The sequence below is a fragment of the Patagioenas fasciata genome, chromosome 7, assembly GCF_037038585.1.
Source record: "Patagioenas fasciata isolate bPatFas1 chromosome 7, bPatFas1.hap1, whole genome shotgun sequence".
Classification (NCBI taxonomy): Eukaryota; Metazoa; Chordata; class Aves; order Columbiformes; family Columbidae; genus Patagioenas; species Patagioenas fasciata.
In genome coordinates this window covers 40,155,380-40,179,519 of record NC_092526.1, presented here as the reverse complement: position 1 = coordinate 40,179,519, position 24,140 = coordinate 40,155,380, and the positions used below count along the sequence as shown (strand labels likewise).

The 24,140-nt window shown below is 40.7% G+C and overlaps 1 protein-coding gene across 1 annotated transcript in view; it reads left to right on the top strand.

Moving 5' to 3' along the window:
* FAM117B (family with sequence similarity 117 member B) overlaps positions 1-23,642 on the top strand; it is a 28,750-nt gene extending 5,108 nt beyond the window's left edge. The window contains exons 2-8 of the mRNA XM_065841110.2: positions 2,806-2,957; positions 8,837-8,929; positions 9,439-9,552; positions 13,604-13,747; positions 14,738-14,963; positions 15,791-15,911; positions 17,796-23,642. Coding sequence (XP_065697182.1) covers positions 2,806-2,957; positions 8,837-8,929; positions 9,439-9,552; positions 13,604-13,747; positions 14,738-14,963; positions 15,791-15,911; positions 17,796-18,111 — 1,166 coding nt within the window. The 3' untranslated portion in view covers positions 18,112-23,642. The remainder of the gene's footprint in view (positions 1-2,805; positions 2,958-8,836; positions 8,930-9,438; positions 9,553-13,603; positions 13,748-14,737; positions 14,964-15,790; positions 15,912-17,795) is intronic.
* The last annotated feature ends 498 nt before the right edge of the window (positions 23,643-24,140 follow it).

Below are 24,140 nucleotides of genomic sequence, written 5' to 3'. Positions count from 1 at the left end.
TTGTCTCTTAGTACCTTCTAATGTGTAAGACCTTCTTTGTTTTTTGCTTCCCTTTATATGTGCAATAGAGGTGTGTGCTCCCAGTTTACCTGTAGCAGCTTCAGCCCATCGGCTTTGCTGCAATGCCTTGTGAAGGCGTGGGGACTTGCTTGTCGTTTTCCCACATTATGGGAAATTTGATTCGTATTGTGTGTGCTCTGTTTATGTTTTTTGTTCTATTATTTTGCTTTGTTTGAAGCCAGATTGTAGAAAGGCTGTGTTTCTAAATAGAGTTAAGAGTTGTGGCGGATGGACTGGAGGGTTGATATTTATCGCAGATATTGGTTTAAAGAGATAATCAGGCCAATTAGAACAGATCTAATGTTTAAGAAGGGTCCATTTGATGAAACAGCTCCATTGTTTTTCATCAGCCGCAGCTGTTGTAACTATTATCTCTATGGAGGCAGATCTCTTATGTAGGTCACACCAAGGAAAAATAGCAGCTGAACACTTGCTTTCAAGTATAGTAGAGGAAAGTGCAATGAAAACATTGCATACGCTTCCACTGAAATGTTTTGGAACAGCACAGAGGAGTTGCATAGCAGACTCTGGCAATTTGTATTAAGACGTGTTGTGAAGATGGAAAAGTAAGTAAAAACATATCCGAATGTCCTTGCCCCATCTAAATAGGAGTAGTTTGAAAATATAACTCCTTGAAGGAATTTTTAAATCAGAGGAGAAGAGAGCACTTACAGGCTTTGTACCTTGAAATGTGCAGCTTCCCTTGAACTTAACCAGGCTCTTCAGTTTTCATTCCATCTGTTTGGCCAGGAAAGTATTCTTTCCACTTTTTTAAAATTATTTTCGTGGGGGAGGGGAGAGGGTAACAGTTTCTGCTGCTTCAGGTTTGTTGTTTTATTTTTCCCCCCATCCTTTCTGTTTCCACTTAGTAAAAAGAGAGAAGCTTCTTGAAGAGGAAGAAGAATAATTCAGAAGAAAAATAAAGAGGGAGAGTATGGCAACTATTTCTGAGACAAGTAACGTGTTTGATATAACTTTGGAAGCAAGTGTAAATTTTAAGGAATGGCGCGTTACATTAGCGTGCTGCATTTTCCTGTGATACAGATGAAATGAATAGTCTTGAATTCTTGTAACGAAAGCAGACCCTTCAGTGTGCTCCAGGGTGGTGGTAGTAGTAGTCGGAGAATTTATTTGATACTGGGATCTTAAGTGCACGGTAACTCAAAAATGGAGCTCTGCTGCTGCTCCCTGCCAGCAGGTTGCTGTGAGCTCAGGAGGAAGATTGTTGTCCTTGTTGGTACTAGCAGAAATCGTAAACCAGCCCAGAGATCTCATCTGCTTTATGTGAATGTGGCTCATTATAGTGCTACTAATTGCTTCCTTATAGTTGAATTGAAATATTATCCATACACTAATGTGTACATTTCTAGTGCAAAATCTGCATGAAGATATTTAGTATAGAATATAATAAGACTTATGTTCTACAAGACTAAAATGTTGTCTACACCACTGAAATCTATACCTAATAGGTTTTATTAATATTTATGTATCTTTAGTAGATTGCAAAGGCTTAGAGATTGAATTCTGGACTTCTGATGGCGGTGTTTTAACTTATTGACTAGCAGACAAACACTAATCAGACACAACTTCTTTTGCCCATAAATGATTTTATATAGAACACGAGTCGCTATGTTATTTATACTTCTAGTGCAGAAGTCATCCTAAGGCACAGTCAGGACAGATGACTGAGTTTTTCCTGTGCCCTTGTAAAGTTTCCATCTGATGTCTATATCTTTTTTACTGTGTTCTCACCATTTGTCGTAGGCCTTTATATGTAAGATTATTACACGATTCTTTCAGATAGAATTCTGTGGGGAGCAGATGAATTGATAGTAAGCTTAGGTTGTTGTGATCTCTGGATTTGCGTTTTACATTTAGAATAGCTAGTAACAAATAATGCGTGAATGTGAATGTGTATCTTAACCCTGGGTCTTTCCTGCCTGTCAGTCTCGTTGTTTTAACAAACCTCATTTACTATTTTGAGAAGCCTTTCTTTGCAGTGTTTACACTTATTAGCTCGCAACGCAATCTTTTACCACCACTTTAAGATATCATTGACAGATGCAAATTTTTGTTTCTAACCGTATTTTTCCTTCTCTTGTTACTTCCTGTGATTGTTAGAATTAACCTTTTTCCATAAGGGTTCCTGTTAGTATCTAAATTATTCTGAAAAGTGATACCAATGTAAACACTAAAAATGAGGTGTTGCAGAAGGTGTAGTGTCAGGCAAATGAATGTAGTTACCAAACAGCATGTAAAGGGAGGAGATGTCTTGATTATCTTGTAAAATGTACATCATTACCTTATCAAAGTTGACTTCTGGTCTAATGGTTAGGTGTAACTCTTTATGATTCTGCCATATATTGTGTACTGGCTGCTTTTATAAACCATGTCAGTTTACAGTGTCCCTTGAATTAAAGTAGGTGAAGGGTAAAGGGCTAGTGGGGTGAACTTAGCTATTTTAATTTCTTCCAAGCCTTTGTCATTTAGGAATCCAATAACTGTTGCACCTTTGAGGGAACAAATAATGTTGTGTGAGTACCAATGCAATGTTTGTAACATAAGGATGTTTTTAAGGAAACCATAAAACCACATTTCATTACATATTGGAACTGAATAGAACCTGGAAAGCAAGCTTAATTCCTATGCTAAAAGTAGTTTAAATTTGATATGATTTCTTGTAGGCAATGCAAATAATGAAGCTTGCTGTCTTGCTTTCTTTCTAATCAAGTGTTCTTGTTGTAGCTGACAAATCAAGACCACCTTCATCAAGCCCTTCCAGTGTTATTCGCCGGACGTCCTCCTTGGATACGCTTGCCGCTCCGTACCTTGCCGGACAGTGGCCTCGTGATAGTCACGGACAAGCTGCTCCATGTATGAGAGACAAAGCCACGCAGGTAGGACACATTTTTGACCCTGCAATACTTAAGTGTGAAGATGAGATTTAAATGTAAGAAGCTTTTCACTTGAAAACATCCACTTTAGCTTTGTTGCTTGCACATTCCTGTTCATTTTCAAATTGCGGGAATCCTACCTTTGCTATTGCATATGTGAAATATTTGCGTTCTTCTCTAAGAGGTGGCTGTAAACTATAATGTCAAGAGTTTCACGTTCTTCTTGCCCCAGAAAAACACTGATGTGTTGCACATCTGTTTTCCCATTGTTCTTAGTGCGCAGTACCCTAGATTGCACTGGTGTTAAATCCTGTTTAGTTTAAACATGTACGGGATAACTTAGTGACTGCTTATATGTCTGGCTATCCTAAAACTAAATAAAAAAGCTGCTGTAGTGCCTGTGTAAAAGTTATTGTAGCCTTTTCTATGATACTGTTCATCCTCTGATTTTAAAAGGCCTTCAATGTTCACCTGGGGTGTATGCACCGAGTGTAGAATTATCTACATTGAGGAGCTGCCTTGTTGAACTGTGAATGACGCTCCAATTTAGCTCAACTGGAAAGTATTAAAAAAGTACACGATTTGCCAATAAACTTCAACAACTTGACAAAATTTCACAAGCTTTTAGCGGTTCAGTCCTGTGCCACCTGTGAAGACAGAATGACCAGCCATTTGAAGCTGGTGTTACAAGTTTGACTGTTATCATGACAGTTGTTTTATCATTCTCCTGAAAGGGAGCTGTTGTTACATGGTATCCTACTGTATGGGGAGGTGATTCAAGATGGATTTTTTCATCAAATATCCCAGTGTTCCATTTCTCCTTCTGTGGATGCAGCCTGGCAGTGGATTTCTCTGACTTGTAGAGTAAAAGAAAGAGCCAAACATATCAGATTTTAAATCCCTGTTCAAAGAGCACAGTTTTGACAACAAGTCTCCGCCAGTTCCAAAGAACATACGCAAAATGCAGCTGGAAGTTAAACTTGGGCTTGAGCCTTCCTTAGATTTGGTAACAATAACAACAATGTGGCCCTGTAGGTTTCAGTGTGCTGTCTACTCACATGTGTGGGACATTGAGCAGATGATGGCTGCAGCATTGGTCGTTACTGTACGACCTTCTCGAGATCAACAACATTTTGCAGAAAGGATAGCAATTCAAAGAGCAGATAAGTCAAAAAATAATGTGTTTTCCACACCCCTGTGGAATGAACTGAAGAACAAGTTTTCTGTGCAGGAAAACGAGTAGAAAAAATGGTTAGAAGAGGTTGTGAAAAAGGAAAGCAAATCATAGTAAGAGGAGGAGGGTGACGGAACGTGTATGATACACAAGGAATTGCTGCTTGTGCTTTGCTGTTAAAAAGCATCAAACAAGGGCAGAACTAAATAATTGTGGGGGCCTTAGCTATTTATTTTCATATTTGATTTCCTAGGGTACTACTTTTAAAAAACCAATTCTGTTGCTGTACTATTGCCACACCGTTTGCTATACTCACTTGATCTCTTTCAGCTACGTTTCACTTTAATCCAAGTCATTTATTTTCCAGCTAGATTAGATATTACCCTTTTTGGCTTACGTTTTTCATTTGTCTCTTTCTTCTGAGTCTGACACATCTGGCTGCTATGGTAGTGGGGCTTTCATACATGAGAAATATATTTGCAAAGATGAATGGGAAGACTGTAAAGGGCATTAGATATTTCTGCAGAATGAGTATATTTAGTGGTGATTGATGTTAGTATACTGCTGAGGGAAACAGAATGATCTGTTTGAACTTCCTGATTTAAAATTTATCAAACCAGTAGGAAATTTTGTGGTACAGACATACATCTGTACCTTCAAAGCTTGTGTTGATGTGACACTGATGAGGTGTTGTTGCTTTTACTCTTTCTGGTGTGCTCAAGAGCAACCGTTTGAGCTAGGGACAAGTTAAAAATTTGATTTACAACAGTCAGCTTCCCAAGATAGTGTAGGCTCTTCGTTTGTATTGTTTAGCGTCCCAAGTGGTGTTTGGATGAAGTTTCACTTACAACATATTCTGGCTCCAGTTTGTATTTTCAGGTTTCACAAAGTCTGACATGGATACGTTCAGATTTCAAGAGTTTGGGGAACAGGAATTGAATCTATTAAGATAAAAAGATTTTCAAGTTGAATAAGTGGGGTATTTTGATTCTGTTGGTTTATGGTGTAGAGCAGGGGTGTCAAACTCATTTTCACTGGGGGCCACCAGCCTTGCGATTGCGTTCAAAGGACCGAATGTCATGTTAAATGGCACAGAATGGCATAGAATCATTTCAGGTGCAAGAGACCATCAGGATCATTGAGTCCACCCATAACCTAACCTAACTCTAGCACTAACCCATGTCCTAAGAACCTTGTCTAAATGCCTTTTGAACCCCTCCAGGGATGGTGACTCCACCACTGCCCTGGGCAGCCTGTTCCATTGCCCAACAACCTTTTCCAGGAAGAATTTTTTTCCTTATGTCCAATCTAAACCTCCCCTAGTGCGACTTGAGGCTGTTCCCTCTTGTCCTATCACTTGCTGCTTGGGAGAAGAGATCAACATCCTCCATGTTCCAACCCCCTTTCATGTGTTTGTAGAGAGTGAGAAAGTCTCCCCTTAGCCTCCTGTTCTCCAGGCTAAACAGCACCAGTTCCCTCAACCGCTCCTCATCACACTTGTGTTCCAGGACCTCCACCAGCTTCGTCACCTCCTCTACACTCTTTCCAGCACCTCAATGTCCTTCTTATGATGAGGGGCCCAAAGCTGAACACAGGATTCAAGGTGGGGCCTCACCAGTGCCACATACAGTGGCATGATCACTTCTCTAGTCCTGCTGGCCACACTATTTCTGATACAAACCAGGATGCTGGTGGCCTTTTTGGCCACCTGGGCACATGCTGGCTCACGTTCAGCCACTGTCACCAACACCCCCAGGTCCTTTTCCAGCTGCTCTTCCCCAAGCCTGTAGTGCTGCCTGGGGTTGTTGTGACCCAAGTGCAGGACCTGGCAATTGGCCTTGTTGAGCCTCAGACAATTGGCCTCAGCTCAAGGATCCAGCCGGGCCAGATCCCTCTGTCTGGCTTTCACACTCTCCAGCAGATCAACACTAACACCCGATTTGGTGTCATCTGCAAACATACTAAGGGTGCACTCTATCCCCTCATCCAGATCATTGATGGAGAGATTAAACACAACTGGCCCCAGGGAACACCACTTGTGACCAGCCAACTGGATTTGGCTCTGTTCACCACAACTCTTTGGGCTCGGTCCTTCAGCCAGTTCTTATTGCAGGGACACCATCCAAGGCCATGAGCTGCAGCTTCTCCAGGAGATGTGTGGGATATGGTGTCAAAGGCTTTGCTGAAGTCTAAGGACGCAACATCCACAGCCTTTCCCTCCTCTGCTAGGTGGGTCACCTTATCCTAGGAGGAGACCAGGTTGGTCAAACAGGACCTGCCTTTCAAAAAACCACGTTGATTGGGCCTGATCGTATGGTTCTCTTGTATGTACTGTTTGAAGGCAACTGTCAGGCTGATGAAAATGAGTTTGACCCCCCTGGCGTAGAGAGTTGAGTCATTCAGGATACAGCCTGGGAAGAGCCAGTGATTGGTGACACATGCGGCTCGCCCACCGTTCCAGAGATGCCCACAGGTCACGGGTGGGAGCTGCCGGAGATCCTGGGTCACAGAGGCTCTCTGGGCATCAGAGTCCTGCTTCAGCTGATGGTTTAGATGAAACCTGTCTATAAAACCAGACTGAGTTATGTACATGCAGAATGTTTAGATGATGAATAAGTGTATTGTTGGAGGTCCTAGGGTCTGACTAGAATTCATAGGTGCAGATATTGTTTTAAGTGCTGCTAAAACAGGTGTTTGTGATCTTGTGTCTTTTTCCATTTGAATCAAACCTGTTTGGCTTTGCCTGTGGCTGTTTGAAGTATAGCTATGTCAAAATATGAGTTAAAATGAGACAATTACTTTGTATTGTTTTAATTCTTAAAGAATTCATTTCAGCTGCAAAGTCTTTGCCTCTAAGACTTCTTTTTTTTTTTCCTGAAGTGTTCTACTCTCTGTGATAAATTTAGCCTTAAACTCATTTCCCTTTGTAATTCTAGAACAGGTAGAAGGATGTTGCGAATAGTAACAACAAGCAAATAGGAGTGCTTTAAGAACCTAGAGAAATAAAAATCCATCTTTTTTTAATTGGTTATTGGATCTGTGTTTCCTGAAAATAGGTATTATAAACAAAATAAGGGGAATAAGTAGGAGACTTGTGAAAACAGTGTTACATGTCTGTCTTGTAAAGGTTTCCTATAATTTAATGTCATACACCTACTCTTGCTCTAAAATGACTTCTAACTATTTGTTTTGGGGGTGACCAAAGCAACCATTATTCCTTTGAAATGAATCAGATGTTAATTTATGGAATAAGTCTTGAATATAAATTAAATGTGAAGACTGATTAGAGTGTTAATTAGATTCGTATAGGCAAGTGTAATGATGATGCTGAGTTGGGAAGTAAGAATTAGTGGCAAAACTTCTTGTTCCAGGAGCTAGGGGATAGGATGAAGCTCCAGACTGACATTTGGGCCTTGACTAGACAAGGATTAATGCTTGAGGACGGGGGTTATCAACTATTCTATTTTATGATGGAGTGAGTACATCTCTGGAAAAAAAAAAATAGATTCTACTGGATTCTAATTTTGCTATGAAACAGAAAATTCAAAGCACCCTCGCTAACTGTATTCAACTTTTTCCTGGTTAGTTTTTTATAGTGGAGGTTTCATTTATATCAAACTTAGTTCTGTGACTGAAGTCAATGAGAGTTGCAGCCTGGAAGTTCAGAGTTGCACCTTCATTTTCCCTGCTAAATGGGGATTAATGCCACGTTATTGAAGGCCTTGTGAGGTTCTGTCTAATGAGTACAGGTGTGGCTTGCAAGCCGCTAGTCTCCAATGTAAGAACAACTGTTGCACGCTGTGGGTGTGAAGTCTTTGAAGCAATAAAAGTTCCTATATGTAGGAGAAAGTGAGATATCAGTGACTCCTAAGGGTGAGTTAGCTGGATAGCTGCTGTGTGCCAAGAACTGCACTGTGGCAACGGTGAATTTAACGGAGTTTGTTGCCTCTTTCAGTGTGTGAGCTGCTCCTAGAAGTGCCTCCCCTTGCTCCATTAGGTGTGTTTGTTGTGACTGTGCGGAGCTCCCTGGTAGATGTTGTTATCCCTCTTCTCAGAGCCTTTACAGTTCGCTGCTTTTGAAGGCCGTTCTAGACCAGGTTAGATGGCAATACAAACTGTCCGTAACACATGCAGTCATAGAGATACTTGGAATTTCTCAGAACTTTCTCACCACAGTGTGTTTGCAGGTTTAGTATTATCTTTGTTGCTTTCTGCTCAGCCTAAGACAGCTATAAACCTGAAGCCTTTGAGCGCAGTAACTTTAGTGGTGCTTACATGCCTTGCCTTCTTTTTTCTTATTCTTCTGAGCAAGAACACGATTTTGAAGCTATACTGGTAGAGGCTTTTGCAATCTTTACACCAAGCTACCCTTGCTGCTGTGTCAGAAATCACAAGGTGAGATACCATCTCCCCCAAATTCAGCACTGTCACACTGATTGTTCAGAGCTCTATAGCAGGTTGTGGCGCATCAGGCTGTTAATACTGCCTTATGCTCGATAATTTGGAATGGAAACCAGCACATTGCTATATTATGGTAGGTCCACTTTTTCATACTTTTCTTGTCAGAAAGTCTTTTAGTCAGTGACTACTCATAGTTTAGAATCTGGTGAATCGTAACACTGTTCTCTCTTCTAATTTGTCTCAAAATATTCTGCCAGAAAGTAGGAATTACCTTTTAAAGATTAATCCTCTAATCTTCTTGCTGCAGACAGAAAGTGCCTGGGCTGAAGAGTATTTAGAAAAGAAGAGAAGCTCACACAAACGTTCATCCTCATGGGGCAGCAATGAACAACTCAAGGAGGTCAGAAACACTATTATTTGAGATACCTTTTTGCTGGTGTGCACCGCTACCGGGAGTTTTCAGGAAGACGTGAATGTTGTACTGCTTTGTTTTATTATATGGATTGTGGACTTGGTAAAAAAAAAAAAAAAATAGCTCTTCATTTGGTATGATTTTCATATAAAAATGTAGGACTATTAAAATTCTTAATCGGAATGTGTGGGAAAGAAAGCGTCAAATGCAGGTGACGTTCTTAATCAAAGGAGGAAATATAGCAGGGAGCAAATTGCTTTCAAAATTCATGGATTTTAAGTTCTTTCATTAAACCTCCCGAGGTGTCTTCTGGCCTTCAGCTGAAATGGTAGCTGACACGTTAGGTTTACAAGAGCTTGAGTCTAATTCAGTGCTGCCGATAATTATGAGTGTTGTGGTAGTAAAGAATTTCAACAAAGTGGCGGAATAAATTGGTGAAACTGTGTGTGTACCTGAATATATCCGGTGAAATCTAATGTGAAATTTTCCTTTATTAGATTGCGAAATTGCGTCAACAATTGCAGAGAAGCAAACACAGTAGTAGGCATCATCGCGATAAAGAAAGACAGTCTCCATTTCATGGTAACCATGCAGCAATTAACCACAGTCAGGTAAGGCTGGGTGCTTTTTGGACATGTTGGGTAGCTAATACTACTTTTAACTCCTTTCAAGATTGTGATTTGTCTTAAAGGGAACTTAGAAGTACCACGTACTACTAAATATGTTGTAGCTATAGGTGAATTGTATGAAACACATCCATTTCCTTTGACTTACTCGAGTGTATGGGGTCCTGGATCTTTTGGTAGCTGCCCCGGTTGGCTTTGAACTCGTGCTTTCAAAAAATTGTCTCGACAAGAGCACGTGTCTTATCCTATGATTTAGAGAGCTTACCTGACAAAGGGCTATTGAGTGGGATTTTTATTTACTCTACTAATGTGTTTATAGTCTTGATGGCTTACAGTCAGCCTTTGTAATAGTTTTTGTTCTTCATGTCATTTATCAATCCCTGAGACTGGAAGTAGTAATCACTTCAAAAATTGCGATGGTTAGGCTGCCTCGTGTTCTGTGTGCACTTTTAGTTTTATCTCAAGAGTGTTAATGAGGTTAGGTTCACAGAGAAGTAATATTTTTAGCTCAATTGGTAGCAGGTGGAAAAAATTACAGGCTTTGAGAAGCACAGATTTTTTTTATTTTTTCAAGTCTGTTCTGCTTGAGTAACTTTAAGAAAACCAATAGGAAAGTTTGGTCATTTTTTCAGAAGAAAACTGGTTTTTTTCCTACTGATATCTCATTAATGTATATTTAGGATATACACACAATTTTTAAAACAGTTGCAAAAAGAACAAATTCCTCACAGCTGCCTTGCAAGTCAATGTAGTTGGAAGAAACCGGAACTGTCAGTGTTGTGAATTGAGAAAGTACTTCAACTGTAAAGCTTCTCTGGAAATCTGCTCTTTCAGAGGTGGCAGTCGGGTGCCTGAGTGAATCTGTTACACTGCAAGACAGGAAATAAGAAAGTAAAACGGTGTTTTGAATTTCTCCTGCGCTGTTCTTAACTCCTACTTTGTATGCACATCAGTAGCATCTTTTGTCTCATACCCTGACTTATCTCTGTGGTTCATTTAATAAGGAGTCATGAATTTTCAGGAGATAAGTGGCTCTTCAATTCAGACTGTTATTAGTTTGAATTCAGTGCTACTAGAAGTGTTGTATTTAGGATTTGATTTAGAATTCCCTTTTTCTGACATAACAATCTAGGAATTCTTCAGAGTCTTTTAATCTTGAAACAGAAACAGTTTCCTCCTCCTCGTCTATATAGCAGAAGAGCAGTTTGAATTTGAAACAAGCTTTACGTTCTGCATTTTGCTCTGCTTTACGAAAGTATGGGTGCAGTGTAGCATGCTGCTGTAGCTCCAGTCAGAACAGTCCGAAATGATGAAAGAAGAAAGACAAATGAATGACCCAATCCCTTTCTGGGGGTTTTTGAGAAAGTTTATGAAGATTGGTGAGACACATTTAGGAAAAAAAAAAAAAAGGCAGGTCAAAATCCTCAATGCAGGTATTTTATCCGCATTTGTAGAACTTGTTTGAAGATTCATTCTGTACTTTTGGCCAACTGAGGTGTTTAAACCAAAATAAAAAAGGGTTCTGAGGAATGGTTGGTGTAGGCCCTTCAGAATTCCATGCAGTCTAGCAGGTTTGGCTTGGTATTTACAAACCTGTAGGTTTCTGAATGCAATGCTATTGTCACTTAAACTTGGGCAATCTTAGTGGGTTTTAATTTTGAAAGGGAACTCTGAAAACAGCTCCCGACCCCTTATATATATATATATATATAATTTTTTTTGTGTCATAATTACTTTATTATCATGTTAATGAAATTTTTCTTCTAGTATGGAGGCCTCTTGCATTCTGCCAGATTCTAGAGTATGAGAATAAAGTATTGCACAACATAATTAGGTTTGGGGCTTGTGAAACAGACTATAAAATATAAACTGAGGCAAAGCAGCTTTTCCAGCATTGTATTACAAAGCAAACCATTGTTTTTCTTGGTAAATAACGTGCCAGCTATGTTGGACTGCTTGCAAAGGGCAGAAGTTACAGAAGGCTTCAAAAGGAGTAAGTGAAGGGTTTAGATTAATGGCATTTAGAGGTGGCTTCTAAGAGTGAAAATCTGTAACTGTAGGCATTAAGGCAACGTTCCAAGGCTTTCTCATTCCTTTCTAGGGAACTGCTAAGCTAGAATTCTGGCAGCAGCTCAGCTCCTTCAGGATTTGTGGGAATGACTGTGTGGAAACACTTGCAGTTAGTGACTAGGATATTTACTTGTTGGTTTGGCTTTTTTGTTTTCAGTATTCCCAACTTGATGGGAACTTGCAGTTGCGAACTCTAGAGGGTCGTACAAAGATTTCGGAGCTCAAGGAGTTGAATTCCTAACAAGGCGGAGAAAATGTTTTAGGAAATTGCCTCAGTAGTCCCTTCACAGAGACCACGTAAACTCTACTTAACGTTTTGGAACTGGCTCACTCTTCTAGTTAAAACTAAGAGAAGTGATTCCAGTGGTTTTATTTCCTCTGTTCTTCCCTGCTAATAAACAGCGAAGCTTTGCCACAATTGAGTTATACCAAAAATGTCAAACTGATTCTTACCACCAAAGCCTCCAACTGGTAGTTTAGTTGTGCTTCTTTCCTCCATGATTTTTGTTTGAGAAAGAAATCTCTATAGACTAAGCTTGTTAGCTATTCCTGTTCCTCTATTCAGGATCAGGAAATAGTTGGTGAAGAACTTGGTCAAGGCCTTGCTGCTGAATACTGTTTGTTTTTTTTTTCCAGAGCAATTGAATATTTTGTGTTTGTCTATTTTTCCATGATGCTGGAAATGTCCCATTCTGCCTCTCTTTACAGGAGGAGGGGTTCGCAGAAAGGTCATAGCCTCCTCAGGTGATCTCAGGATGCTTCTGAGGATGGTGTATTTTTAACTAATTGCACGGTACTAAATCTGTAAACAGGACTCAGACAGGAGCTGCCTTTATTCTCAGTATTAATGTAATGCAGAAACCAGAGTTGAGGCCAGAGCTGAAGCCAGACAGAAGAATAAATGGATTAGGTCTTTCAGAGTAATCTTTTTACCTCAGTGTTATGCTGCTGCTTGACACTATGAACCAGAAGCCGCTTTCTTTTGCTTTCCTGGCAAGCATGTGTCCTTAATCTCTTACCAATCGATTGATCCGAAGCAACCACTGATATTGAGACCAACTGCATAATCACCAAGAGTTTGTGTTGAACTTTAGGGCAGAATCTTCTGACCTTCTGGAGGCGTGATTGTTTTTTAATGGGGGAGGATGCTAATGGAGAAGATGGGGGATTTTGAGAAGTCAAGGTGCACCAAGAGGCACTTTGGAAAACTTCAGTAACGTCTCTTCTGCAAATGGTGTTTTCATGCATACTTTGAAATGCTGGGCTTTTAAAATGTTAATCTTCATTTTGAAGCAGCGGTATATTGACATTTGCGTTTGAGATTTTATTCTTCCTAGATTGTTTTGTCAATCTTCTTCCTGGCTTAATATAGTTACTAAGTTGTTCTTCATATCTGGCATACTGCAGTCTTGAATTTTTGGACTAATTTTCCTTCTGCGTGTGTCATGTTACTGTAGGTGACAGCAGACTTCCATTAAAATACAGCGTTAATGAGATTACAAGTGAAGGAAGTGAAATCGTGGTACAGCTCATTTCAGAAAGAATGTGAATGTACAGGGCGTTTCGAAAAGATGGACCCAATTTGTTATTATACTGCTTTGAAATTGGGTCCGTCGTTTTGAAACACCCTGTGTTTTAGAGGCTTCAAAGTTACACAGACTTAAGTGTTGACTGTTAAGTTTTCTCGTGTAAGACAATATTGAGCTGGAGACAGACCATATCTAGGGAGATTTTGAGACTAGACTGTTGAAAGCTTTTCCTGCTAGAAATTAGATTTGAAACAAAATTCAAGGTGTCTGTGTCTTCATTTAAGGCATCCATTTTAACAACACAAATGCTAGAGTTTCATGTCAATCCTTGATATCTCTGTGTAGATGTGTTCTGCTGAAAGGTTCACTTTTGAGTTGAAATAATTGTGGTTTTTAAGTAAATCTACATTGCTTTCTCCTTGTCTCTGGTTCTTCAGGCCTCTATCCCAAAGAGTGCTCTCGTTCCTGTGATACCGATTACCAAATCAACGGGATCACGATTCCGAAACAGTGTAGAAGGACTGAATCAGGAGATTGAGATAATAATTAAGGAGACTGGAGACAAAGAGGAGCAGCTTGTTGTATGTATCTGCCACAATGATTGCTTTCTGTAATTATGTTGGGTTTGCTTTGCGATTTTTAAGTCATAAGCTTTATTTTGCATTTTGATTTAAATTTGCCTGGAATTAGTTTGGCTTTCTTCAGTAAGGATAGTTGTAAAGTCTCTTGGAAAGCAAAGAGAAGGGAAGAAGGAAAGCTTGAATTGGAACTTTTTCCTCTGTAATTAGTGTGATATAATTAGTTTTCCAGTAAAATAAGAAATGTCAGTAAAACAGGGGAAAAGACAGAAGGTCTGTTTTGAGAATTTCTGTAGCAACTTTCTTTGCCCATGCTGAACTGTCGCCATCCCAATTGAAGTGTAACTTGCTCATTTTTAACTTTCACTTTATTGTTAGGTATATTTAGAGGTAACTTCAGTAACGAAGTGTCATAAATACACGCCATGAAGATGATTAAGGGCCTGGAACATCTTTTATATGAGGAGAGGCTGAGAGACCTGGGACTATTCAGCCTTGAGAATAGCATGCTCAGGGGGATCTTATCAACGTGTATAAGTATCTGATGTGCAGAATGAAGAGGAGGGAGCTGGGCTCTTAGTGCCCCGTGACAGGGCAAGAACAAATGGGCATAAATTAAAAAATGAGCTGAGCACAAGAAGAACACTTTTTAAGTCTATTTTTTTAAATTGTGTTTTGAGCAAGTTGCCCAGAGAGGCTGTGGATTCACTGTCTGTGGAGATGTTGAAACCTTAACACAGTCCTGGACAGTCTTGGACCAGCTGAGCTCAGGAGGGTCCCTTCCAGCCCAGGCAATCCTGTGAAATCTTGAAAACTGTTGTCCTTAGTTTCCAAACCTGTCTTATTACGTTTTCTGTTGGAGTCTTGCGTAATGACTAATATTTTCCACTTCAACCAGTTTTGTGGAACCTAAAAAACCCCTCAGCGTTACTGCATTTAAAGAAGTTGCTAATTAGACGAGAGCAGCCATCTGATCCCTTTTATTTTTACCAGCCTCAAGATATTCCAGATGGGCACCGGGCGCCACCTCCGCTGGCGCAGCGGAGCAGCAGCACTCGCAGCATTGATACCCAAACACCTGGCGGAGCAGACAGGAGCAGTAACAACAGCAGCCGCTCCCAGTCAGTATCTCCAGCCTCATTTCTTACCATCTCCAACGAAGGCAGCGAAGAAAGTCCGTGTTCTACAGACGATCTTCTTGCCGATTCCAGAGATAAAGGTACTGTGGAACTCTAAAAGTTTAACAGTGCTGAGCTTTAACCTGTGGCTGTATGCATGAACACGTAGTGAAAGAGGGGCTTTGTTTCCCACTTCCATGGAGAAATGGTAGAACGTTTTTTTTCTTTGTAAGTGATCTTTTTTTCTGAATTGTTCCAAATACTGTGTGCACACGTATGTAGTGCTCTGTAATTGGAGCTGCATAGATGTGACTGAAGAATGTGCTTCCCAGACAAGTTTTTGTTTTTAAATAATAGATTCTTCAACTTGCTTAGAGTACTTGGAGAATCAAGAATGTACAGCAGCAGGTGGAACAGCAAAAATAGGCTGGTCCTGTTGCTCAGGTGTGTTTTATTATTTCAGACAAAATGGGCAACCTTCCAACGTTTCATACATATGCCTCTAAAAAGTTCAACTGTGTTTGTTTGATTATTCTTTTTTTACCAGAAATCTTCTGAGATACACTAGGAGCATTTCTTCACTCCACATAAAGCTGTTCTGGTTTTTAAGGAATATAGTTTCTGCCCATTTCTTTTGTGGTGGCACAGGACTGTAGATTCAGGTTTGCAGTTACAAACAGAAAGTGGTCAGGAATGAATAGAGATTGCAGAAGAGCCCGAAAATGATATGAGGAGAAATAGAAAGAAGGAAAGGGGTTGAGATAAGAAAGCTTATTTACAAATGAAGACGTGGAGGCGAATGAAAATGTTTCTTAATTTTGTAACGTTGGTAAAGATGTGGGTTTCAACTTGGAGGACATGTAAAGATAGCTGTTGTTTTTTTCCATAGTGTGACACACTGAAGTAATGAGAGATTCTCTTCCTGCAGAGAATGGGAATAATTCTCCCTTGCCAAAATATGCTACCTCACCAAAACCCAACAACAGCTACATGTTCAAGCGCGAACCTCCAGAGGGCTGTGAAAAGGTGAAAGTCTTTGAGGAAAGCTTGTAAGTTGATCTTTACTACAGAAGAAATAACATTCAACATTCAGAGTTACTCATTGGTTTATTGATTTTTGTCTCACATCAGAATTACTAGGCCAGTCGCTAAAATTATGTTAACACCTTGATCTCCGTTATCTTGTGTGACTATATGCTGGTATATGTCTCTTATTGCTGGAATTTTGTGTTAAAATCAAAATATTGAGAGAGTTTTTTAGAAAACAAACAAAAAACCAAACAGCATAACTTGAGAGGACTGTTTCTTACCTGGCAGATAGTGGGGGAGGAATTCAAACAGAATCAGATGCAGACAGAGGTAATGAGAAACTGTAATGCGGGTATATCAGCTCATACATGTCACAGCTTTACAAGGACAGCCTAATCTAGACTCTGAAGACCATACTCTTTCAGCTGTAATACTCTTCCTATGTAATTTTGAAACCTTTAGTGACAGTGTAGGGAATTTGACCCTGACTGTTTGATGCTTGGGTTATTCTGAAAAAACCAGCTTTTGCCATTTCGGAATAGTTTGGGAGTTTTACGTTTTATTATTTTTTGCAGTGTTTTTTTTTTTTTTTCTATCCTTATGTCACTTGGATGCAAGAATCTTAATCTCTAGTTAAAAATTCCATTTCACCACACAAGGAGTATAATTTTGTTTTAATTCTTTTATGCCTATATTATCTCAATAATACCATCTATTATTAGTAGTAACTAAAAAACTTAGAGCTGCTTTTTTGTATTTCCCATCTCTGATCTCTGCAGGTGGATTTTGAGAGGCCTCTGTGGCCGCTCCATAGCAATATGGGAAGGGTGGCAGTAACTTATGTTACCTGTGTCTGGTTTAGAGTGTGTATGTTATGTTGCTAACAGATTAGAGAGTCTCCACTTGCTCCGAGAACATACTCTATTGTAATTTGACTTGCATTTGTGTTTGTTTTTGGATGTCTGTGCTGCATAGCTATAGGACTGTCCTGCTGTAGAGTGAAACAGGCTTCTACAGAAGTTTTTACCTCACTATGGTGGTTCTTAGACCCTGCGGTTGCATGCAAAAATCTTTCTCACATCTGGTACTTGACACATGTATGTGGAATACTGGAGTGTAACTATGTAAAGTTCAACCTTTGTTTAACGTTATTTCTATCTGAAGTTTAGAATCATAGAATAGCAGGTTGGAAGGGAGCACAAGGATCATCTGGTCCAAGCTTTCTTGGCAAAAGCCTGGTCTAGACAAGATGGCCCGGCACCCTGTGCAGCTGAATCTTAGTGTCCGATATTGGGGAATCCACCACTTCCCTGGGGAGGTTATTCCAATGGCTGATCCTTCTCATAGTGAAAATTTTCCTCCTTCTGTCCAATCAGAATCTCCCCAGGAGTGACTTGTTACAGGGTTTTCATTTGTTAAAAAACACTTAACTGTGGCTGAATTTTCTGAACACTTGGAGAATCAGCCTCTATGGAAATGTACTCCGTCTTGAGCAGAATTCCTTTTCAGAGGAGGATGTCCCCTACCAGAGTGTACTGAAAGGAGATAAAGTGCCTACGTCTGTCTTACAAAGACATGAAAGAGAGGGGGAGGTTATAAGCTAGAGAACAAGACTGGCAACAAGACAAAAATGAGTATAAATTTCTGATGGTTTTTTTCCAGCAGGGAAGAGAGGCTGTGGAAGAGATTCCCATAGTTTTGTCTTAAAGTAGAGTTAGATGAACTCAGTAGATTGACTTTGCAGGGTTAGAGACAGTCACAGGAGGCATTCCTGTGCTATCCACACTACTGAGTAGCTGAAATACTTCACGTTTAAACCTCATCTCTGGCAATGTGTTCAGCAATATGTAGCTGCTATTGACAGAACTGGATATCATTTTTAAATTATCGTGTTTTATTTTTAGGCCAAAGCCATTGCATGAGATTCCAGCCTTCTACTGCCCCGACAAGAACAAGGTGAATTTCATTCCGAAAAGTGGCTCTGCTTTCTGTCTCGTCAGCATCCTCAAGCCACTTCTTCCCACACAAGATCTCACACTGAAGGGCACTACACACAGCCTGACTGTCTCCTCCAGCATGTCGCCCAGTTTGTTCCAGCCCATTTCTGTGGCCTCCTTGTCTACAAACGCAGATCAAGACAGGATCTCCCGTGGGACAAGCACAGCACCACAGACCTCTCTGCTCCAGCAACCGGGTCCTATTGAGGAAGCCGAAGGATAGATTCAGATTGTCTTGACATTTTGCTGGGCAACTACACAGAAAAAGTTGGAACCAGTCGACTGGACCTTTGTGATCATGCTATTTGCATTGTTTTGATAATTTCTGGCGCTGTCATAATTGAACTGTTTGTATAATTGACCGTTTGGTAGCACATTGAGAAGTTCAGGAGGATGCAGCAGCTGATGCTGTGTTGCACTTTCTGCTTATGAAGACTCTGGTTCTGTTTCTCTCCTGCTTTTTTAAACACTGGTGAAAACAAAGACTATCATCATCCTTTGCCATTTAAAGGACCAGTTGTTGTAATGCTGTGTGTCCTTTGACTTTTTTCTCCATTAAAACAAAACTCTCCAGACCAGCCAGCTGATCCCGTTTGCCATTGTAATCTGCAGAGGGAGGGGCAAGCAGATGGTTTTGCAAGATGTCTTTTGTATGAAAACATGTATTTTGTAACAAAAATTTACCTTTTCTGGTGCGCAGCAGATCATGTTTAGAAGACGTTTTCCTGATGATGCTCCACCCCACCTTTTTTTTTTTAATGTATGGGAGGTTCTTTTTTTCCTTGGCTATTTTATAGCTGATGGGACCAAAGGATTGCTGAAGTATTTCAACAGTCTCAAATTACGTGACCTTGTTGAACAGCCTCAGCCCTAATCAAAATAAGACAAGTTAGTACGCTTGAAGCTATTAAAACAGAAAACTATCCCAAAAGCAGTGTTAGTATATAGTGTACATTTTCTTAATATCAGAAGTTTATGCTTCAGGTAAGTCACATTCTTAAAACTCCTTCCTTCAGAGAATTCCCACCAGTGCTGGTTTATTGGCTGGTAAATTGCATTTTAAAGCACTTGCCCCACTATCGTTTTGTGTGTCCGTAGGATTTTTGTGCAGGGGTCGGGAGGGGGAAGTGTGTTATCCTCTTACTCAGTATTCCTTTTTCCAGAAAAAAACACAACTTGCCTCTTAACAGGCTTGCTTGGCTACTTATGGAGTTAATCAACCCGAATCATTAATCGCTCTTGGTACAAATTTTCTCTGACGTGACTCATCACTGTATTATAGACCCTGGCCACGTCATACTGAAATATCTGTGCATGATTTCCTCCCTTTTGGCATAGCGGTGTTCTGTGTGTGTCTGTTGGAGGCGATGGTTTGTCAGGCATGGTATCTGTTACACAGAGGTTTACAGCAGCAGACGCATTCTGCCTTTTTGACTAGCAACTTAGGCTGGCATGTGAAACAGAGGATATTTGATGCTTGCTCTGTCCTGATATGCAGTAGTTTATGGTTCTTGGAAATAATAATAATTATGAAAATGGGAGGGGAAGACAATTGCATACGGAAACTGTTCAGGAACTTCAGCGAGGTTTCTTGTGTGTTCCCAGAATGCGTTGTTTGGGTTTGAGCAAATAAAATAGAGATATGCAGAAAACTGCAGCAAGGAGAATAACAGTGTTGTATCAACTTGTAAAACAAGTTGACCTTGTACCTCTTCCACAGAGTTCGAATCAGTAATTTCAAAGGAAGTGCCCCCGTGGATGGTCTCTGGGTCTGAGTATTGGTTTGTTACACACGAGCAGTTCTCACTTGCATATACGTAACGTCCATGGATCAGCTGCCTACTCAGGTCCCCTCAGAACCGCATCGATTTAAAGATGATACTGCAAAAGGAACAGTGTTCTTCAGTGCTTAATATGCTACGTTTGGTTGCAAACATTTCACTTAGGAGGAAAAAAAAAAGCCTCTTGCATACCTTGTGCGAATAATAGTCATGGTTTTGATGTACACTTACTGTTCCTTTAAATCCTACGTAAATAAGCTATGATAGCAATGTACTTTACTCGGCAACTAAGTGTAAATCACAATAGCACGCACAAGTCCTGTGTTGATAGTATGATGAACCCCTTTTTAAAACATGATGCAAAAATTCAGCAATTGAATACCAGAAAGTATTATAATATGACGCCTGTTAAATTAGCGAGCAAGCAGAGTTGGGCTGACATCTTTCTTCCCATCAAAACAGTTAAGATTGTGCAGATGGGAATCAAGAACTTGTTTGAAAGTAGCAGCTCTGATTTACACTGAAGACGTCGTTGAGGCACAGAGTTTATAATTAGCGACTTTGTGCATCAAATCTGTGTCATTTGGCCAGTTGATAAGTCTTTTCTAGATTTTTGTGGATATTAATTGGTTTCTTCTGAAACAGTTACAGTGCACTTTGAAGTCTTAAAATGTACCGCTCTGGATAGGTTTGTTTGAAGCTGGCATGACTGGGCTCACGGAGGATCAGCTCGCTCAGGTGAAGGAACTGCTTAAGTCTATTTTCTGTTTCCGTAACAGCAGCACGTAAGGAGCTTCTCCATCAACGCCAAACTGCCCGGTGCTTTATCAGGACATCTTAACACAATGGTTAAGAGCCAAAGGGCTAAAGTTAACAAACAGCCTTTATTACAGCCTTGAGACTTAACTGACTTCACCCAAACTTGGTTCTGATGTTACTTTTTCATCCCAGAGTGACCCCCAAGCAGCCGTGGGCTTCCTTACCCCAGAACTTTCTTTTGCACCTGTTGTCGTACTACTTGAGTATCTCTTTGGTAGTTGATACTGTATGTTGTTGGACGATGTACTGTACAAATTAGTGAGCTGCTCTCATAAAAACCAAATGTTAATGTGTGTGATTTTTTGCTTTTTATAAAAACAGACTGCATTGAGGACAACTTTCTGCCTTTTTTGTATGCAGGGCAAGTCTACTATTGCTGTGGCAGCTCTACTTTACTATGAAAAGACTTAGAATTTAGAAAATATGACAACTCTTGTTCTGAGACCAGTTTTTACATGTGTGCATATGAAAATCAGCCTTAAACTTTTTATGTGCTGTCTTGTGCCATAGCGGAGCTGTTACATAAAATATTGAAACCAATTTCAAAATAGCTTTGAGGGCGTATAGAGCTTCTTAAAAACTTTTACATCTAGAGCGGGATATTCAGTTTTTTGGGGGCGAACCATGCATTACTAAAGCACAGTTACTGAAAGAGTTGGAGTTCTTTTGGCATACTGTAAATCCTAACTATGCATTAGACTGAGTCAGTTCCTTGATTCCCTACTTTGTAGATTAAGAAAAACTAAAGGTCTGTTTTGTGCACAACTCGACACACTTGATAGTCTTGTTTTCTTGGTGTTTTACACCTCCAGCCACACGTGAAGGCTGTTGGCAGCGCGCAGTTACACCGACAGCTGATTTTGAGATGTCACCGACGTACAATTTAGAATTGGAGGAACACCATTTAGTACAAGGAAGGACGTCATTGCTGTGACGAAGGGCTGTGGTGGCAGCTATGACTGTTGGATTCCTGTTTTCAGAAGCTCAAGGCACAAGAGGACTTGTTTGCTGAAGTCTGACCTACTTCAGCTGTTCTTTCCTTGCTTGGTGCCATAATCCTGTAGCAACAAATTGAAGTGCTTGGAAAAGTAACAGATAATGCTTCAGTGCATATGTCTCTGAGAGAAATTCTTGGTTGCACATACATATCCCAAGTGAGGAAAAGAGGGAGTGCAAATTAAATGATTTATACTGTGGAAATAAATGATAGTTGTGTTTGATTTACATAAAGCAATACCAGCTCTTAAAAAATACGTTTAGTCTCAGGGCTATTTTTTGGATTGTTCTAAAATAGAATTTACTGGAATTCAGAATCTGAGATTGTTGGCAAACACCGAAGCTGAGCCTTTTGGGAAGAAAAACAAAGTCATATCCACTAACCTTTATTCGTTTTGCCTCAGGCCTAGCGTCTTGTTGCTTATTGGACTTTATTCAGTGGCACAGCAATAATTCCTTGCTCGAGTCTTATCTGTTCTCTCCCTGCCACCTCCGAAATGCTGATGTTTTCACAGTGGCTCCATGCCAGTGATGTCTGTGTTTCCTCACTGAGCACCTGACAGCTTCTCTGTGCAATGGGCAGGGTGAAGAACACATGGGGAGGCACCAAGGCCAGTGCTGCAGGGTGGCGTCTTGGTTTCCCTTTGACTCCTCGTGCACACGTACAGCCCATGCAGGCCTGCTGCTCTTATCTGAATGGTTTGAGGCAGGACTGGCATTTGTATGAATTTTTTAAATGGACAGACCTGCAGACCCGTTCTCATCCCAAACTGGTGCGCACTCAGATGCATCTCCAAGGCAAAGCTCGTGTGGCATCGTCACTTATTCTCACGAGATGGATAGAACCTGCAAAAAACACCCTTGACGTTAAAGCATCCAAACACTTGCTGTGCTTTCACCATATAATTCCATAATTTCAGTGGGTGCTCTCCATCAAATGTCATTGCCTAAAGATGTCATCATGGCTTTGACACAAAAGAGGCTGGCATGTATTAAAACAGAAATGTTTGAGCTTAGAAAAGGTAACAGAAGGTACAGCTTTGCTAACCGAGGACCATGAGAAGCACTGGGACCGCTGGTGGTGTCGCGATCAAAGAGCTCTGACACGACTGGTTTTCCAAGCCATTTCTAAACAAAATGACCACTTCTTGCAAGATGTGCCTGTATATTTTCTTGATGCGAGTTTGTGAGTGCTCAGCAACGCTGAAAATCAGTCCTGCTGAGAGAAGAATGACCTGGATGTGCTGTTACTTTGTGTGTCAAGTCAAGCGGGGAGAGAACATGAACCATTCACCAGTGGTGTGGCATTCCAGCCCGGCACCCCAGGGGAGCTGCTACAGTCTCCGAATGCTCCGGGTGTCAACGGGGTCCTGGTGCTGCCTGCTTGATTCCATTGCACATCATCAGTAGAGACTTCAGGTATGGTCTTGGTTTAATAGTTCTTCACTGGGATTTGTGCTTGACTGCAGAGACTTCTGCAGCGTTGATGGGTCTTTCTGAATTACAGAAGAGCACTTAGCCTGGTAACTCTGCAAGTCAACACTTTTACACAAATTGCTTTTGAAACAGCTCTCTTTGGAAAATCTAGTAAGCGAACAACAAAATGTTTCTGGACCCCTCGTCCACCTGAATTGTCAGTGTACTAATAGTTAAAGACCAATGTTGTTTGACTTTCTTCTAAACGGTTTCATGTGTCGAAATGTGCAATTTTTGAGGGTAGCAGTCCAGGGGTGTCCACAGCTGCCTTTGGGTTTGCCTTTGTATGAAACGGGCTGGTACGTTTTCCCCTGTGACACTGTGATACCTGGTGGAGCTGTTCTTGTGTGTGTGGTCCCCATAGGTTACTTGTTGCATGTAAGGCGATTTTCATAAGCCAGAGGAATTCCAGGGGTGTTCCGCGAAAAGGGCCTGTTCTGAGGTGATGTACACTGGCGTGAAACTGGAGCAGCTCAACTAACGTCAATGGAATTCTTCATTTACGCCAGTCTCTCTGCTATGTGTAGTTATGCCAGTACTATTTTGCACAATGTTGTTTTCAGTCTTCAGTTCTGACTTGCGAACTGTTTCTACTGAAAACAGTGACAATTTTACAAACCGCAATACTGGAATGTTTTCGGGATTTTTTTTTTTTTTTCCTAAAATAAAAAGTCATCACTTCAAGCTATGGGCTGATCTTGGATTTATTTTTAACAGCGAGGGGTTGTGTGTGCTCTGACGGCCTGAGCAGTGACCCTGAGGGTAGCAAGCGTTTACTTCAAATACACACTTTTAACAATTTCAGAGGAAATTCATTAGAGTGGAAATCTCTGATTAATCCCTACCCTTATTCCTCCAGAGCATCCTCAGAATAGCCCTGAGAACTGGCCTTTCCAGTCAGTAGGTCTGGTCGGTTCCAAACACTTTACACTTCCGTTACCAGGGGAAGATGCTGCAGGTCTTGGATTTTGGGAGCAGAAGGATTCAGCACGTGTTCTGGGAATGAAGGTGTGGGATCAGGATGGAGAAAACAGCCCTGGATTTGGGCTGGTGGGTTCATACCCCTGGGCAGTGGAACACAACTGCCAAAGCCAACTGTCGAGGGTTTAGATTGTGGGGTGGCAATAAAACCATGGCAGATGTATTGTTAGCCCCCTCTTCCCCCTTCCCACTCAGGACA